This window comes from Narcine bancroftii, chromosome 13 (assembly GCF_036971445.1).
Source record: "Narcine bancroftii isolate sNarBan1 chromosome 13, sNarBan1.hap1, whole genome shotgun sequence".
In the NCBI taxonomy this organism is placed as follows: domain Eukaryota; kingdom Metazoa; phylum Chordata; class Chondrichthyes; order Torpediniformes; family Narcinidae; genus Narcine; species Narcine bancroftii.
This window is the reverse complement of record NC_091481.1, coordinates 85,820,863-85,839,421: the sequence shown is the minus strand read 5'-3', so window position 1 is coordinate 85,839,421 and position 18,559 is coordinate 85,820,863. Positions and strand designations below refer to the sequence as shown.

Genomic DNA, 18,559 nt, shown 5'->3' with positions numbered 1-18,559 from the left:
TTGGTAGTAGTGTGAAGAGGGCATGGCCTGGGTGGTGGGTCCTTGAGGATAAAGGTTGATAAGAGGCAGGAAATGTAAACTAAAAATGTGGAAACGGTCAGAAGAACAGTCTCCGACTGGAAATGTTGGCTCCATTGCCAGTCCTGAAGACTGTGAGGTATCTGTTCCTCTTCCCGCTGTGAATCGTAAACTTTTTATTTATAATTTTTCAAACTTCCATAATAATCCATGATAATAAAAGCAAACTACATTTTCCAATTATAGACAAGCTTCATTGTCATCCAATTTCTTCCCCCTCCCTTATCCCAACTAATATATCCAGAGACAAAATTAAATGGACAGTTACCCTAAAAAGAAAAACGGCATCAATAGTCTATGTCCCCTATTCCTGTAGCATTTTACGGTGTCACTTTACCTTCCAGACATAAAGGCCAAAAAGTAAATCAAAACAATCACGCATAAAAAAATTCTTCTGAAAAAGTAAAAACAAACAATGAAAGAACAAAAATTGTCGGATTCGTCGGGACCCCACCGCCAGCCTCCAGGTCTTTAAATTTTTGTGACTCAACCTAATTAAGATGGATCCCCCCCCCCCCACCATCTTTGCCCCTATATAATGCAGGTACGGCTGCCAAATTTTAAGGAAGGGGTCGTATTTCCCCCTTAAGAATTTTCTCCAGGGGAACACAGCTCTGTATTTCTGCATTCCAGTGCACAATGCCTAGATGAGAGTCTGACTTCCAAGCAACTGCTATGCACTTCGTGGCCATCACCAAAGCAGTCAACACAATTGGATTTGAAATTTGGACAGCTTTACTTAACTCTGTTCTCTTCCCCCACCTTGACCTCCAGGATGTTTCCATTGTTCACTTTTAGATCAGGATACCAACAATTGCTACATGGCTTTGTATCTCAGTTCCAGCATTGTGTTTTCTCTCTGAAGGGTTTCTTCATTTTCAAGTTCAAGTTTATTACTGTCATACAATTGTAAAGTATAACTGGATGAAACAATGTCCATCGGTCCTCGGTATAAAAACAAGCAAGCACATATAAAGACATAGCACACATATTTACAAGTGATTTCTATGCAGTACGTATCATCATTCAAGGGCCTTGCAGTTTGCCGTGGACAATCATGTATCTCCATCCGTCGCGATCTCTGACTCTCCGAATTGTAGTTTTTGCCTCCCTGTTCTCCTTTGGTGAAGGCTCCATCTTTGAGCTGAGACCGTAGTCAATGTTGAGTTCATGATTATACAAGGGAAAAATAATGAAGTGGTTTCCCATTACCTTCTTTAGTTGCAGTTTCCATTCTGGACGGGTAACCTGGCCATTGATCTGGTTTCACAACCATAAATTCCAATTTGTCGAATCTGCTTGTAAAAACCATCTGCAATCCATGGCTTCACGTGACCCTGATTGGAAGGCTAAATAGGTACTACACCTTGCCCAAGGGTGACCCTGTAGGTTATTGGATGGAAGGAGCACCTTCCACCTATTTTTGCTGAGTAATTATACAGCACCGACCCTGTGCAGTACATAGATAAAAATAAATAAATATTGTTAAATAATAGTAGATTTTGATTGAGTGATCTCCGATCCAATGCTCTACAGCAACCATACCACACTGTCATGCAACCAGCCAGGATGTACTTGATAGAGCTCCTGTAGAAATTCGACTGGTATTACATTCTATTTACATCTCATCCCCAGGAAGATCTCCCATGAATTTGTCTCTATGGCACCATTAGCCTTTGTCAGTTATTCTCTTGATATCTGCTGTATCACAGCCACTCCCTTCTCTCCATCGTACCCCTTTCTTTCAATTTAATATGTCTGACTTTTAGCTCTGCCTAACTGATTAAATGTCATCCACCTGATACATTAACCATGTTTCTATGTATAATACCCAACCCTTGTTCTATTTCCAATCTTTTTTTTCTTGTCATGTATTATTGATCACTGACAAATAAAAAAGCAAATTTTGTGATAGTTTCTACTGGAAATGTGATAAGCTCATCCAACAACAGCAAACAAACATGTTGAATGTTGTTATGCATTGACTAAATGAAAGGATGTCTTCTGATAGACACTTGTGGTCATGTTACACTGTTGCATTGGATGTTATGCAATCCTGTTGTACAGTAGATTGGCCTGTGTGTATTCTGCTGTCCATTTCTCGCCCTAATTTATGTTTCTCCTGTCTTGGACAGCCTTTGTCCATTCCAGCAAGGAGCCAGCTTGTTCACACCCGCCTCCAGAGCTTGGAAAACCAGTGTTCCCTTGGTCCCGCACCAGGACAGACCAGAGTGGTCTTCATCCGGCAACCTTTGCCGCCTTCCTTGAAGGTCCGGAAGGCAGAAGCAAAGACTGGAGTCAGGAAGGACACCTACCTCCCAATCTTAAACTCCTACCCCAAGATTGCCCCACACCCAGCCAAAGGCCGACACCGCAAAGACCACCAGGAACAGGACAAGGTTATGGACCACAAGAGCAAACGGTTGTGGGTCGACGAGTTGGGAGGCCAGCCACTGGCATCTTCGTCACCCCAAAATGGCCACACGATGCCGGTGGAAAGCTGCCAGGCTCACTGGCAATTCCAGAACTCAAAACAACAGCTGTGGCTTGGGGCCACAAACGTTTTAAGCCAGTTGGACTCAGCATCCCCATCACCTGTGCTGTCTCCGGATCTCGTCTCTCCGTCAGAATGCTCGGGATCTTCCTCCCCTTCTTCCTCCTCTGCGCCATCCGGTCCTCTGGGTGCACAGTTGCCCAGTGGTGAGCCGAGCTCCATCCCCAGTCCAGCCAAGCAGCGCCGCTTCCGAAACACAGTGGAGATCCTGAACCGCTCTGGGTTGCTGGAGATCACTTTGAAAACCAAGGAGTTGATCCGCCAGAATGGCAGCACGCAGCAGCAGGTAGACGAGTTGAAGGAGCATGTTCGCATGTTCTGCAACGCCATGCGGAGCAGTGACCCCCAGGATGTAGTCAGGCTGCAGGAGGCCATGAAGCATTCTGGGGCCTACAGAATCTCTTCCCCTTCCAGTCCTGGGTCAGCTCAACGCCGAGGTGCCTCTGACCAACCACCACTCCCTTAACCTGTGTCCACATGATGTGTGCCGCAGTCATCATTGTGAGGAACACTCTGTGGGGGTAGGGCGGACAAGCTGAGCGGCGTAGGAATGCAGCCAGCTTCTTATCAAATGTCTTGGGTGGAGAGGAGAGAACCTGGGGCCCAAACCACTTCAGGGTCTTGAGCTTTCTGAATTTCTTACAGTACTTCATTCTGACTGTACTTCATTCTTCTGTCAGGCTCTTTGGGAGTAATGAGAAAGGTGCTGTATAAAGGCAAGCCTGCTGGTCAAGAGTACAAACAAAGGACCAATCTCCATCTGTCTTTCTGTAGCTTCATCACAGTTCTGGAGAGAGTTCTGTGCCACTTCTGGTGAGGGGATTGTAGATTGCTCATTATAGCCCAGAGTTGCAAACCCCATGTTAACCAATGAACGGCCAATTCTTTAACGGATTTGAATACATCATGTGCACCCAGAGCGTTGTACTGTCTAAAGTGTTGGTGCTCTTGGATAGATGTTCAAGATGCCAGTACCGTCTGGAGTAAAAACACAATAGCAGAGAGTCAAACAGTGTACTTTATATAGCAGAGATAAAGATACATAACCAATGTTTCGGGCTTGAACCCTCATCAAGGTATGAGCAAAATGTCGGCAGGTGCCCGAACATCATTTCAGACTTGAGCCATTCATCAAGGTATGAGCAAAAAAAATGCAGACAGGCGCCCAAACCATTAATACAAAGGCAAGTACAGAAACAGGCTAAAAATTCAGATGCTAGAAATCTGGACCACGCAAGAATCCAGACTTTTCGAAAAAATCTCAAACGTTTAAAATTTAGTGGGCTAAATTTAGTGTGTGCGCGTAAGGGCCACAAATGCCCAAACTCGGACGCCTGCCAACATTTTGCACATACCCTGATGAGGGTTGAAGCCCGAAACGTTGGTTCTGTATCTTTATCTCTGCTGTATAAAGTTCACTGTTTGTCTGCTGAGTTTCTCCAGTGTCGTGTTCTTACTTCAACCACAGTGTCTGCAGACCTTCATGTTTTACTCCTTAGAGAGAAGGTACAGTCTGCTAGTATAATGGACACCTTTCTCTTCTTCCCCTCGCTCCTGAATGGGTTAACTGCAGATTTTTTGGTCTCGCTGCTGTTTGTGGATTTTGCACACTACCAAAATAAGCATCTGAACTTCTTCCAAGTGAGACATTTCCATCCAAGCTGCTGAATCAGCAAGGATCTTCAGCTGAGACTTCCTCCTCTCAACTGGTCATCTAGAGCAAATTTGTCATTTTGGGCCGTCCCTTCCCATTGATGTCTGCGTAGGGATGTTGGCAGTTTGCGGGAAGTTGCCAGGACAGTTTCCCTGCAGAGCACGGTCAGTCTGTTTCCATGCAGGAACGCCTGGAGATTTCAGGCTAGGGATTAAAATAAGAGACTTACACACACTCTGTAGCTCAGGCTGCATCCACCTAGCAGGGAATAGCTTTCCCTCCCTTAAAGGAAAATTTTCTGCACCTGTAATATACTTCCAATGTCAGAGCTTGCAAAATTGGGGTGGAAGGGTGGAAGCAAGTCTTCCTCAATCCCAAGGGTCCCCCCAATGAGAGCCATGATGGGTTAAACCATCATGGGTTAAAGGCAAGTACAGAAGGCCAGAAATCCAGACCACCCAAGAATCCAGACTTTTTGAAAACTCTCAAACGTTTAAAATTTAGTAGGCTTTTGTGTGTGTGTGTGTAAGTGCCACAGATGCACAGCGGCATTTTTATTTTTCTTTAAAGCTGCTTTTTTTTTTGATAAATGAAGCACGCTGTATTTGCCATTGAATAAACTATCAAAATTTACCTGTTCATTTCTTCTTTATTCCTCCTGAAATTTGAATTTTAAAAGAATCGCCTGAGAATCCGGACCAACCCAATCCCCGAACGGTTTGGTTCTTTCCTCATCTACTGAGTGGAATGACCTTCCGGAAGAGGTGGTTGCAGCAGGGTCAGTTTTGTCATTTAAGAGAAGGTTGGATGAGTGCATGGATGTGAGGGGATTGGAGGGTTATGGGCAGGGAGCAGGAAGGTGGGACTAGTGGAGTTCACTTAAATCGTTGTGGACGAGAGGGGCCGAGATGGCCTGTTTCTGTACTGTTATGGTTATACTGTTTAAAGCTGCAGTGTAAACAGAAGGTGTGGATTAACTCTGCTCTTGTGGAGGGTGGGGAAAACAACAGGGCAAGGCCTGCAGCCAGGTTTGTAGAGCTTCGTCTGCTCCTCCCCCCAACCTACTCCAATCTCTGTTCTCTGTCAAAGACTTGAGGTAGCAGACAGGCTGTGACACTCTTGCAGGTTTACCCTCCTGCTGCATTGGATAATGGGTTGGGGGAGCTGTCAGTGCCTGGGTTTGTGAGGCAGGAGTGGATAGAAATGCATATTGGGGGTTGGGATTTATCACAGTAGAGGCTCTGACTTCCTGGGGAAGTGTGTTGACGCCCTGCATGTGGCTGTACGTTACGTCCAGGGTACAGGTGGGGAGCAAAGGAGTTTGTAGGAAGGGGTGCTGGGGGACTGGAGAAAGTCAGCAAGGCCCCAGAAATGAGAAGTCTGGAGCTGTGAAGACGGCATAGCAGGGTCCCTCTGCAAAGTTGTGCCTCTGCAGCCCTCTCCTCTAGACTTGGCTGCAGAACTTCCACAGTGAAAACACAGAAATGCTGGAGGAACTGCAGGTCTCGCAGCGTCCACAGGAAGTAAAGACATATTACCAACGTTGCGGGCCTCAGCCCTTCTTCAAGGTAAACGTCGGTTATATCTCCCTCCTGTGGATGCTGTGTGACCGGATGACTTCCTCCAGCATTTGTGCTTTTTACTACAATCACAGCGTCTGTGGACTTTCCTGTTACACTGTAGAGCTTTCACAGTTGAGGGAAGGCTCAAGCTGACTGGGTGCAGAGTGACCATCCCTTGACAACTCTGACCAAGTGCAAATTAAAATTGCTGAAAGAACTCAGCAGGTCAGGCAGTATCTGCAGGGGAGGAACAAGGGGGAATTGTTTCAAGACCTTGCATCAGGTTTGGTTGATTAATTTCATTGCTGTACAACAAATTCTGCCACTTCAAAATCACTCACTCTTGTACACTTCAAAGCGGACAGTTTTTTTGAAGTTCACTCTGTTTGGATTCTTTTGGGATTGACATATTTGTAAAAGTTGGCCAAAAAGAAAAATTAAAACCAAATCTTTTGAAAACTAATATGATTTAAACCACCCCCCCCCCCCAAACTCCAAGATCATTCTTGATCTAAATGGAAGGGTGCCAGCCCTGCTACACTGATTGGTAGTTTGTGATGTGAGGTTAATTGGATAAATATTTTGCACCAAGAGATGGGGAAGTAAACTTTCTGAGAGCCAAGTGACCTTTTTTTAAATCCCCCCGGGATTGCAGGCTGGACGTCCAGTTCATTTTCTCCTGTCTCCCTTGTGAATCGAGCTGTTATTGGTGTGCAGGCAGGATGGGCAGTGGTGGGAGGGGCTGAGGCAGCAACAGGTTTGGGCACAGCTGTGTAAATGCATGGGAGCCATCTCCAAAACTTGCCTAAAAGGAGGGAGGGTTGTAGTGTTTGACATCACAGAAACTGGCCCTTCAGCCCATCTTGCCTGGGCTGACCAAGTCACTTCCCCAAACCAGCCCCATTAGACCAGGCATGAGCAAGGTGGTGAACCAATAGACAAGGATGGCACAGTGTTACAGCAAGCAGAGAAACTGCCTCACTGAGCAAGTCACCCGGGTTTGATCCTGTCTTCAGGCATTGTGTGCGTGGAGTTGGCACATTCTCCCAAGATGCTCCCAAGATACATGGGTAGGCTAGTTGGCTGCTTCAAATTGCTCATTAGCGTGCAAATGGGTGATAGAATTTGGGAATGTTGGGAGAATAAAATAAAGTGTCATTGCCTGTTGGAAGTTCTGTGATTTCATTAAGGCCAAAGGGTGCACTTCCATGCTGTAAGAAAAATTTGGACAGATACATGATTGGAAGGGACATGGAGGGCAATGGACTGGGTGCAGGCCAGTGGCATTGGGCAGAATAATAGTTCGGCACAGACTAGACTTTTCTGTGGTAATGTCCTATGGTTCTATGACTTCTAGAGGGGTCCATAAAGTTCATAGTTCAGATTTGTTGTCAGATCTCCAAAATTTCTCCCCTACCTTTTAAACTTTTCCTCTCTAAGATTCAGTCCTAGGGGGAAAAAAAAAGTCCATCTATCAATTATCATAATTTTGTAAACCCTGAGAATGTCACTCCTCGGTGTCCTATATTATGTCAATGTTGACATTTAAGAAAAATTTGGACCGCTACATGGACAGGGAGCAGGTTGATGGGACAGACTAAAAGGGTTGAATGGCCTGTTTCTGTGCTGTAGTGTTCCATGGCTCTATTGCAGGGATTACACTCCCAGCCTATTCAATTCAACTTTTAAATTTTGAAAAAAAACTCAAAACTTCTTAAATTTAGACATACACCACAGTAACAGGCCCATGCCGCCCAAATACACCCAATTGGCCTACATCTCCTGTACTTTTTTTTGGAGTGTGGGAGGAAACCGGCACACACACACAGAGAATTTGCAAACTCCTTACAGACAGTGTGGGATTCGAACCGGCGACTCTGGTTCTGTAACAGTGATACGCTAACCAGAAACATTGTTTTCAATGTTCAATGTCATCAGCTCACCAGTGCCATCCCCTGTCCTGTGGTGACAATTACATAAAACAATCCTGACCTCAAATTCCCCACAATCTGATGACAACTGGTGAATCTGTGAGCACTTTTCCCTCCGTGCTTTGCACTAAGATAACCAAGGATGTGAAGTGAAACTCTAAAGGCTGCAGTCACTGTGATTGCAGTAAAAGCACACAGGAATGTTGGAGGAACTCAGCTGATCTCGCAGCATCCTTAGAAGATAAAGATATATTACTGACATTTTGGGTCTGAGCCCTTCAAGGAGTAAGCAAAGAACAGGAAGGTGTCAGAATAAAGATTGAAGACTGGCCTGGGAAGAGTCCAGACCAACAAAAGGTGTTAGATGGATATGATGAGAGGAAAGTTGAGAATTGATTTTGGCTAGGTGAAAGGAGATAGAGGCAAAAGGGAAGCTATAGAGAGACAGATGACAGGAGAAGGGGGAGGGGGTTTAATAGAAACCGGAGAAGTCGATGTTAATGCCATCCAGTTGGAGGGTGCCCAGATGGAAGATGAGGTGTTCCTCCAATTTGCAGGTGGTCTTAGTCTGGCTGTGCATGAGACCACGGACAGGCATGTCAGCAAGGAAATAGGGTGGGGAATTTTGGGTTCCTTATTTAGGAAAGATGTGTTGGAGAGGGTTCAGGGAAGATTTACAAAAATGATTCCTGGAATGAAGGGATTAACGTATGAGGAATGTTTGATGACTCTTGAATGGTATCAAAGGTTATGGGGAGAAGGCCAAGGAGTGGGGCTGAGTGGGAGAATGGAGCAGACTCAATGGGCCAAATGGCCTATTTCTGCTCCTATATGTAATGGTGTGGGGATAATGTGACACAGTAGCTTCTGCCCTCTCACACTGAGGGGTACCATGAGAAACATAAATGCCTCTAACTTCAGTTCCCCCTAGAGTCACTGAGGGAAATAACGACCAGCATAGCAGCTTTATACCTGTTTATTCTGATGTGAGATTATCATTACCACTACAGTTCACACAGCCTTCAAATCTTCTCATTCTACATTCTGACTCAATGCAGTATTGTTCGGTCTACAGGTGATGGTGACAGCCAATTGCCTTCTTCCCCCTTAACAACGGAAATCCCAGTCCTGCAAAGGCAAGGAGACATTACAAAGCTGTCAGATAGCATCTTGGTTGTCAAACACCACCTGCTTCGAGGCTCAAAGTTAGAGGCTCTGTGAAATCAGCTTCCCCCTCGATCACCATCCCCTGTGTGTTGAGGACAAGAGATCCCAAAGTATACAGGATTGCACTCAGCAGCAGAGAGGGCAGTAGGAACACTGATTGATCTCCAGATTTAAAAAAATTTAAACTCAGACATACAGCACAGTTACAGGGCCTTCTGGCCCATGAGTCTGTGCTGCCCAATTACACCCCAGTGAACTACAAACCCCATAAATTTTGAAGGGTGGGATGAAACCAGAGCAACCCGAGGAAACCCACGCACACAGGGGAGAACGTGCAAACTCCTTGCAGACAGCACTGGACTCGAACTGGGTTGTTGGCCTTGTAACCGCATTGCACTAACTGTGCTGCCTGTGGGTCATCAGGAAGTGATTGGAGGTAGAAAGCTTACCCGAATTCCCCTCCTGAGACACTATCACGCCCTGTTAGCCAGCTCCCGTTCTGTTCTCTTGGACAAGTTATTTGTCTCTTACGGTATAGTTGGGGGATCCTGCTCCCCACACAGTCAACCACTAGTAAAACATGCAGGTCACAAACACCAGCCCTTCAATCCAGAATGGTGTCTGTTTTAGCAAAGGGGTTTTGCTTTCTCCAGTTGCTAATATCACATCCCATTTATATATAAAGTCCTCTGCCATTCTCTCTCCTATTTTATCCAATTCTATTTTCACCCATGCAGGTTTATCTCCTTTCTCAAAAAAGAAAGTAAGAAATCTCATCTGAGCCGTTCGATAATAATTTTTTTAATTAGGGAGCTGTAAGCCTCCCAGTTCATATTTCTCTTGTAGATCAGGCTTCTGAAACACTTACTTTCCTGGAAACATTTTCAACAGCAATTATCACTGTGATACCAAAAAGATAGGGACCCGTTGAAACCTTCATCTTATAGACCTATTTCATTATTAAATTCAGCTTATAAGATCATTGCCAAAGCTTTGGCAAATAGATTGGCAAAATTTGATAAATATGGACCAAACGTGCTTTGTGAAAAAGACAATTGCTGATCATGTAAGTAGGCTGATTAGTATAACTCAATTGGCACAAAAGTGTGATGATCTGAGGGTTGCTGTGGCAATAGATGTAGAAAAAGCATTTGATAGGCTAGAGTGGGACTTCTGAAAAGATTTGGACTAGGTCAAATTTTTACTAATTGAATCAAGGCATTATTAGTGATGACTAATGGACAAATTTCTACATCTGGTGGACAAGGAAGTTTGCTATCTCCAGCTCCATTCATTTTAGCTATAGAACCTCTTGCAGAAGTAAATCGTTGAGATGCAGACATTAAAGGATTTAGGGGGAATATAAGATTAACTTATTTGCTGGTGACAGAACCAGCAAAGTCGTTACGGAAATTGTACTCAAAACTGGAAGTTTTGGGTTATAAAATAAATTGGGGTAAGAGTGAAATGATGCCTCTTCTAGGTGGAGACTATGCTCAGTGTCAGAGATACCCCATTTAAATGTGATATAAAAAATTTAGGAATCCGTAGAAATAACAACTTTAAAAATTTAAACAGATTGAATTATTTACCTTTACACAAAAAGATTGAAGAATGGACCTTACTGATAACACGAGTGGGAAGAGTCAATTGTATTGAAATGAATATATTTCCAAGAGCACAATGTCTCCTTCAATCACTGTCCATACCGTTATCTCAGAGATAACATTTTTCAGAAAATGTCTTTGGAAAGGTAAGATGCCTGGGTCTGCATAGAAAAATTGATCTGCTTTCATCTGCGCTCCGAGGAACAAAGCCCCAGCCTGCTCCTCCTTTCTCTGTAGCTCAGGCCCCCTCACAGGTGATCCCTGCACCCTCTCCAGCTCGACCCCACCTTTCCTGCAGCACAATGACCCCTCCGAGCGGGGTCTCACCAACGTCTGATACACCAGGTGGGAAAATCTGGAGGTGTGTCATGCAAAGGTTCAAGCAGCAGATGCCCCATTGTGACAGCCACTTGCTCAGACCACTCGTCTTCTCTACCAGCTCCCACCCTCAGATGCCAGCCCGAGATGATGCCCGCCAAGGGGACCGGAATCCACTCACCACTGTCGGCAGCTCTACCATGTCCGTCACCAGGTGATGCGTCTCCTGCACCACTGACTTTGGGAAAAATCCAAGAACAGTTGACTGCTCCCCGACGTAATCACCTTGAACCTGATGACAGACATTGATCAATCTCTCACACACTGGTCGATTACAAGGTCTGTCCCTCACAGTCAGCCTTCCGCAGCCCAGAAACACCCAGACCTAGACCCCCCCCCGCCCCCCCATGCACCCCACACCTCCTCCACACCCACCCACCCCTAAAGCTTAGACACCCCGCACAGATTGACAGCCCAGCAGCCTCGACTCAAACACCAGGCAGACCCATAGTCCAAACATTGCCACGCACACCAGGGGAGCTGATGCACCAAACGCCAGCGTGTTGGGCAGAACATCCCACTCCAAACCGACTGTTGAGGGACTTACAGCGCCTTGCCAGAAGTTGCGTCCCCTGCCCTTGAGTTTCCCGTACACGTAAACAACCTGCCCTTGGTGGATGTTGATGAATCTACAGTCGGATCTGGAGTAGTCGGCCAGCGCACGGGCTATTGAAATCGGGTCTGCAGGATAAACAGACGGGGGAGCATCAACAGAGTCGGCTTCTGAGTGCAAAGTTGGCCTCTGCTCAACCCAGCGGGCCAACATCGGTTCCTCTGTCCTTCCCCTGGATGCTGAGCCTCTCCAGAATGTGTGTGTGTGCTGCACGTCTTCAGAAAGCGCCTTCAGTGCAGCTAAAATGCCCCCGACGTTGCACGACGAGGATTAATAAGCAAAGGGACTGCTTCAGCAATCTAAACAAAACCCTGTGGAATGTCATTCCCTGGAGAGAGCGAGCTTGCAGCAAAACTTTTTAGAAAGACGGTTAGAAATGTGTTTGCAATCTCTGCAGCACAGAATGAAACGATTGTTTCAATCGGATCATGAAACAAGGGCTATTTACTTATTTGTAGAGATTAAGTCCTTGTCCTGCATGTGTATTGTTGGTAGATGTGCACGTTCCCCCCTGTGTGCTTGGCTTTCCTCGGGTTGCTCCGGTTTCCTCCCACCCTTCAAAATTTATGGGGTTTTTCTTCCTGTAAAGAGGAAAATCTTAATAAATTCTCAAAAATTGTTAGTTTTTTCCTCCCACCCTTCAAAATTTATGGGGTTTTTCTTCCTGTAAAGTGGAAAATCTTAATAAATTCTCAGAAATTGTTAGTTTTTTCCTCCCACCCTTCAAAATTTATGGGGTTTTTCTTCCTGTAAATACCTCACAAAGATAAGCGTATACAGAGCCGTTGTCATACCCACACTCCTGTTCGGCTCCGAATCATGGGTCCTCTACCGGCACCACCTACGGCTCCTAGAACGCTTCCACCAGCGTTGTCTCCGCTCCATCCTCAACATCCATTGGAGCGCTCACACCCCTAACGTCGAGGTACTCGAGATGGCAGAGGTCGACAGCATCGAGTCCACGCTGCTGAAGATCCAGCTGCGCTGGATGGGTCACGTCTCCAGAATGGAGGACCATCGCCTTCCCAAGATCGTATTATATGGCGAGCTCTCCACTGGCCACCGTGACAGAGGTGCACCAAAGAAAAGGTACAAGGACTGCCTAAAGAAATCTCTTGGTGCCTGCCACATTGACCACCGCCAGTGGGCTGATAACGCCTCAAACCGTGCATCTTGGCGCCTCACAGTTTGGCGGGCAGCAGCCTCCTTTGAAGAAGACCGCAGAGCCCACCTCACTGACAAAAGGCAAAGGAGGAAAAACCCAACACCCAACCCCAACCAACCAATTTTCCCTTGCAACCGCTGCAATCGTGTCTGCCTGTCCCGCATCGGACTGGTCAGCCACAAACGAGCCTGCAGCTGACGTGGACTTTTTTACCCCCTCCATAAATCTTCGTCCGCGAAGCCAAGCCAAAGAAAGAAAGTGGAAAATCTTAATAAATTCTCAGAAATTGTTAGTTTTTTCCTCCCACCCTCCAAAATTTATGGGGTTTTTCTTCCTGTAAAGAGGAAAATCTTAATAAATTCTCAAAAATTGTTAGTTTTTTCCTCCCACCCTTCAAAATTTATGGGGTTTTTCTTCCTGTAAAGTGGAAAATCTTAATAAATTCTCAGAAATTGTTAGTTTTTTCCTCCCACCCTTCAAAATTTATGGGGTTTTTCTTCCTGTAAAGTGGAAAATCTTAATAAATTCTCAGAAATTGTTAGTTTTTTCCTCCCACCCTTCAAAATTTATGGGATTTTTCTTCCTGTAAAGAGGAAAATCTTAATGAATTCTCAGAAAGGGTTAGTTTTTTCCTCCCACCCTTTAAAATTTATGGGGTTTTTCTTCCTGTAAAGTGGAAAATCTTAATGAAGTTAATTCTCAGAAAGGGTTAGTTCCAGCGGGATTCGGGGTCTGCAATCGAACCTTTCACCCGAATTTTCTCTTTTAGAGACTTTAAAGCAGTTCCTTCACATTCTGCAAGTAAAATTAACAATCCTCCAAGCTCCTGCACTAAAAATGGAAAATGCCCAGCATCAGCGGAGAGAGAAAAATAGAATTAATGTTTCAGTTATAGACCCTTTGTCAGAATTAAAACGTGACTTTTAGGAGATGTTTCAAGTTGAGATAGGGAGAGAGAGTCAAAGGCTGGGGATTCCAGAGAAAGGGGCGACTCATTACACAGGGTGAACCATACCTTGAGTGATCAAGGAACCCGAACTGGAAGAGAGCAAGCAAGATTTTTAAAATTCAAAGCAATATTCGGCTCGCAGCATCCAGGCCAGCTGGAGACAAAATGAGGAGACTGTGTTTACTTTGCTACACCGATCCGGGGGCCGGGGTAGGAAAGGGGAACGAGATTGCCATGATGAGGCCGTCTTCCCCCACTCACACACCACCTTAAGTCATCCCTTACTGTTAGTAAGAGATGACATGTGAGTGGGAGAGAGCCAGAGGAGGCAGTTTTGAAACAAGCCATCGGACCAATACTTGAAAAAGAAGAATTTGGAGAGCTGTGGGCTAAACAGATCGGTGGCGGAGATGGGCCGAGCAGATGCCTTGAGCGACTTGCTTTGACATTACTTACAGCTACAGTCTTCATCAGCGCAGAGCTTCCTGTTTGCCAGTTTGTGCACCTCTTCCCCCCTCCGGGACAAGACACCACGGGCGCAAAGGACGATCGCACAGAGCAGAGGCACGGACAGGGATGCCGCAGACTGCATTTTAGTGCAGGCAGGAAACACCCTCAAGTCACAAGGCAGCTCCCAACAAAACCTGTGGCCTCACAGGCGGCAAAGGGACTGCTTCAGCAATCTAAAAAAAACTCTGTGGAATGTCATTCCTGGAGAGAGCGAGCTTGCAGCAAAACTTTTTAGAAAGACGGTTAGAAATGTGTTTGCAATCTCCTTTTTTTTAATTTTTCACACTATAAACCACATTGATCAAGATACATACATTTTTCTTTTCAAATATATACAGTGTCGTTTTCTCCCCCCCTTCCCATCCCACTCTCCCTACCTCCCCTCCCATTTATTTAAAGTTCAGAATCTAAGATACATTAAACCCGTTAAACAATGTTGTCACTCAATAAAAATAAACAAGAAATTCCACTGAGTCAATTCTTTTCATTTCCTTCTCCTTTCGTTAATTTAGGTAGTGAACGTCCCCGGTAGGTTTTCTCTATTATGTTTCATGTATGGCTCCCATATTTGTTCAAATATTGCAATATTATTTCTTAAATTATAGGTTATTTTTTCTAATGGAATACATTTATTCATTTCTATTTACCATTGTTGTATTTTCAAATTATCTTCTAATTTCCAGGCTGACATAATACATTTTTTTGCTACAGCTAGAGCTATCCTAACAAATCTTTTTTGTGCACCATCCAAATCAAGTCCAAATTCTTTGTTTTTTATGTTACTTAGGAGGAAGATCTCTGGGTTTTTTGGTATATTGCTTTCTGTAATTTTATTTAATATCTGGTTTAGATCTTCCCAAAATTTTTTCCCTTTCTCACATGTCCAGATTGCATGAATTGTTGTTCCCATTTCCTTTTTACAGCGAAAACATCTGTCAGATACTGTTGGGTATGTGTTTGCAATCTCTGCAGCACAGAATAAAACGATTGTTTCAAGCTCGGCTGTTTGAGTTGGATTGGAAAAGTGAAGGGCTTTGGAAAACTGTTCAGCAGCTTTAAGAAAGAGATCAGAATTGTAATGAATGTGTCACAAAATTGGTTGATTGGCTGCAGCCTTGCTCTAAATTGCATTTAAAAATAAAGCAATTAGTGCAAAAATAAGAGAAGCGAGGTCTTGTCTCCAACTCGTTGTCTGTTCAGGAATCTGATGGAAGAGGGGAAAAGACTGTCCTTGTGCTCGTCTTCAGGGTCCCCCTTTCCGATGGTGGCAGAGTGAAGAGGGCCTGGTCTGGGGGGGGGGGGTCCTCGAGGATAGACGCTGCTTTCTTAAGGCACTTAAGATGTGCTAGAGTGACCCAGAGGGTGAGTCTCCTGTATCCACTCCACCTCTTGCACTTGGTGCCTTAAATAACCAGAGGAAGGGACCTCCTGGACACATCTATTCAGATTTGAAGGACCAGCAAAAAACTTGGGTCTGGCCGGTGGGGGGGGGGGGGGGGGGGAGGGGTCGGGGGTGACGTGTGGGCGGGCTCAGATGGACGAGGCAGGACAGGGAGAGGGTTAGGGATGATGTCAATCAAGGGCGGGGTGATGACAACATCCGATTGACTGTCAAGAGCACAGAGATGACATCCCATACAACCCTGAGATTCTATTTTCATATAACCACTTACAGCACAGAACAGGCCAGTTCGGCCCTACTAGTCCATGCCGTAGCAAATCCCCACCCTCCTAGTCCCACTGACCAGCACCCGGTCCATACCCCTCTAGTCCCCTCCTATCCATGTAACGATCCAGTCTTTCCTTAAATGTAACCGCCTTAATGATCCCGCCTCGACCACGTCTGCCGGAAGCTCATTCCACATCCCCACCACCCTCTGCGTAAAGAAATTTCCCCTCATGTTCTCCTTATAATTTTCCCCCTTCAATCTTAAACCATGTCCTCTAGTTTGAATCTCCCCCTTTCTTAATTGAAAAAGCCTATCCACATTTACTGTCTGTCCCTTTTAAAATCTTAAACACATCTATCAAGTCCCCTCTCAATCTTCTACGCTCCAGAGAAAAAAGCCCCAGTCTGCACAACCTTTCCCTGTAACTCAGACCCTGAAATCCTGTCAACATTCTCGTGGGTAAAGCAGAATTACCATCTATTGATAGTCCAAAAACAACTGTACACAACGTACACATGGAAACAGATAGAGAAATGTAAACAAACTGACTGTGCAACACAGAGGGAAAAAAGCAATAAAGTGCACGTCAGAATCCTTAAATGAGTCCCTGATTGAGTTGGTTGGTTGAAGAGTCTGATGGTGGAGGGGGAGCAGCTGTCCCTGAACCTGGTGGTGCGGGTCTTGTGGCCCCCTGATGGCCGCAGTGAGAACAGAGCGTGTGCTGGGCGGTGCGGGTCCTTGATGATCGCTGCCGCTCCCAGACAGCAGCATTCCCTGTAAATCTTCTCGATGGTGGGGAGAGGTTTTCACTCTGGTGTTCTGGCCTGGGTCCACTACCTTTTGCAGGGCTTTTCCCTCAGGGGTATTGGTGTCCCCCGTACCAGACCGTGATGCACACTTCCCATCATACGTTTGTAGAAACTTGCCAGGGTTTCTGACGTCATACCAAACTTCTGCAAAGGAACTACTTGAGTGCTGACGTACAGGGAAGAACATGGATAGTTTGGGTGCAGAATGTCTGTGCATATGTACAATGTGTATGACAATGTTATCATTAAAAATACACTGCAAGGTCTGCTCTGGGGACTGGCCAAGGTGGCCACTCAGCTCAACGCAGAGGCCATCCATGCCAGCTGCTTATCTGCCCCTCTACCAAGGTCATGGTGGTGCCTGGGTTCTACAGAGCTCAAATGGTTCATGGTATCACTTGGCACTGCCAGGGCTTCATATCATGTGAATAGCATGGAAATAGAGGAGTTGCTCCCTGTGAAGAAAGTTCTTATCTTGGTCCAAACTTCCCTTGCATTCTTAATCTGTTCCCTAGTTTGGGACATCCCCACCATCGAGAACATCTTCCTCCATCTCATCAGTCAAACATTCCCTTCTGCTCAGAGATGGTCTCAGTTGCCTGTATTTATCCACTTTGCTGCCAACTTCCACCCTGATCTCAAATTTACTTGGTCCATCTCAAGCAAATGACTTTAAAGATATTTAAAGTTTATGGTGAGGAGGGATCCAAGGAATTTCCTCCATTCGGAGTGATTGTAATCTGGAACACATGGCCCAATTAAATGTTTGAGACAAGTACTCTAGTTCAAATCCTATCAGGACACCACTTGAACCACAGGTACAGAATGTAACAGCCCAAGAAGGATCAACATAGATAGGGAGCACTGGTTGCCGTGGATTGAGTCGAGGAGCAGGGAGATTATGCTGCAACAGGACAAAGCACTGGCGAGCCTGCATCTAGGGAACTGCAAGTATTTCTGTTCTCCTTATTTTGGCTTTGGTGGTGGGGGTTCACCAGGTTGATTGCAGAGATGACAGAGTTGGCCTCTGAGGAGATTGTCATCTGGGACTGTACTCACAATAATTTAGAATGAGGGGATCTTATAGAAACACAAGTTATGAAAGGCAAAGATAAGACAGAGGTAGTTAAATTATTCCCATTGGTGGGGGAGACCAGAACTAGGGGTCATAGCCTCAAGATTTAGGATGGAGATGAAGAGGAACTGCTTTTCCCAGAGGGAGGTGAATCCTCACTGACAAAAGGCAAAGGAGGAAAAACCCAACACCCAACCCCAACCAACCAATTTTCCCCTGCAGCCGCTGCAACCGTGCCTGCCTGTCCCGCATCGGACTTGTCAGCCACAAACGAGCCTGCAGCTGACGTGGACTTTTACCCCCTCCATAAATCTTCGTCCGCGAAGCCAAGCCAAAGAAGCAGTGGAGTCAACCTCAGTAAATCTATTTAAGAGAAGGCTGGGTAGATTTTTTACATAGTGGGGAAAATTAAGGGATAAGGGGAAAAGGCAGGTGGGTGGAGATGGGCTGATCATCAGATCAGCCATGATCACATTGAATGGCGGAACAGGCTCGACGGACCGGCTCCTGTTTCTTATGCTGTGGTGGGCCCAAGGAACTGGGCTGTATGAACCCTTACGAGGCAGAAGTACAAAGTGTGCTGGGGGGGGGGGGGGGGGGGGGGGGAAATGAAGGTAGTGGAGCATCAAAAGCATCCACATTACTGCCATATATACTTTTGTGTAATAGATGACCAACCCCCACCCATCCGAGCTCCTGAATCCCCAAACCCTCGCCTGGCTCCCTGCCCACTGAAGCTCCCGATGCCCTGGTCACTCTCACCTAGGACCCCTCTGCTGCCCATCCAAGCTCCTAACGCCTATGAATATGGACAAACCAGCTGGTCCTGGCCATCCG

General features: G+C 45.7%; 2 protein-coding genes across 2 annotated transcripts; one reads left to right on the top strand and one right to left on the bottom strand.

Moving 5' to 3' along the window:
• Window positions 1-1,357: 1,357 nt before the first annotated feature.
• LOC138748134 (CLOCK-interacting pacemaker-like) lies at window positions 1,358-4,919 on the top strand. Its single transcript, XM_069907850.1, has one exon. The coding sequence runs from the start codon at window positions 2,076-2,078 to the stop codon at window positions 3,096-3,098; it is 1,023 nt and encodes a 340-aa protein (XP_069763951.1). The 5' UTR covers window positions 1,358-2,075; the 3' UTR covers window positions 3,099-4,919.
• Window positions 4,920-8,739: 3,820 nt separating this feature from the next.
• Window positions 8,740-14,332, bottom strand: LOC138748468 (melanoma-derived growth regulatory protein-like). The gene is made up of 4 exons (XM_069908732.1): window positions 14,115-14,332; window positions 11,479-11,612; window positions 11,053-11,163; window positions 8,740-8,907 (listed from the first exon to the last, which is right to left on the bottom strand). The coding sequence occupies exons 1-4, from the start codon at window positions 14,248-14,250 to the stop codon at window positions 8,887-8,889; spliced, it is 402 nt and encodes a 133-aa protein (XP_069764833.1). The 5' UTR covers window positions 14,251-14,332; the 3' UTR covers window positions 8,740-8,886.
• Window positions 14,333-18,559: the final 4,227 nt, after the last annotated feature.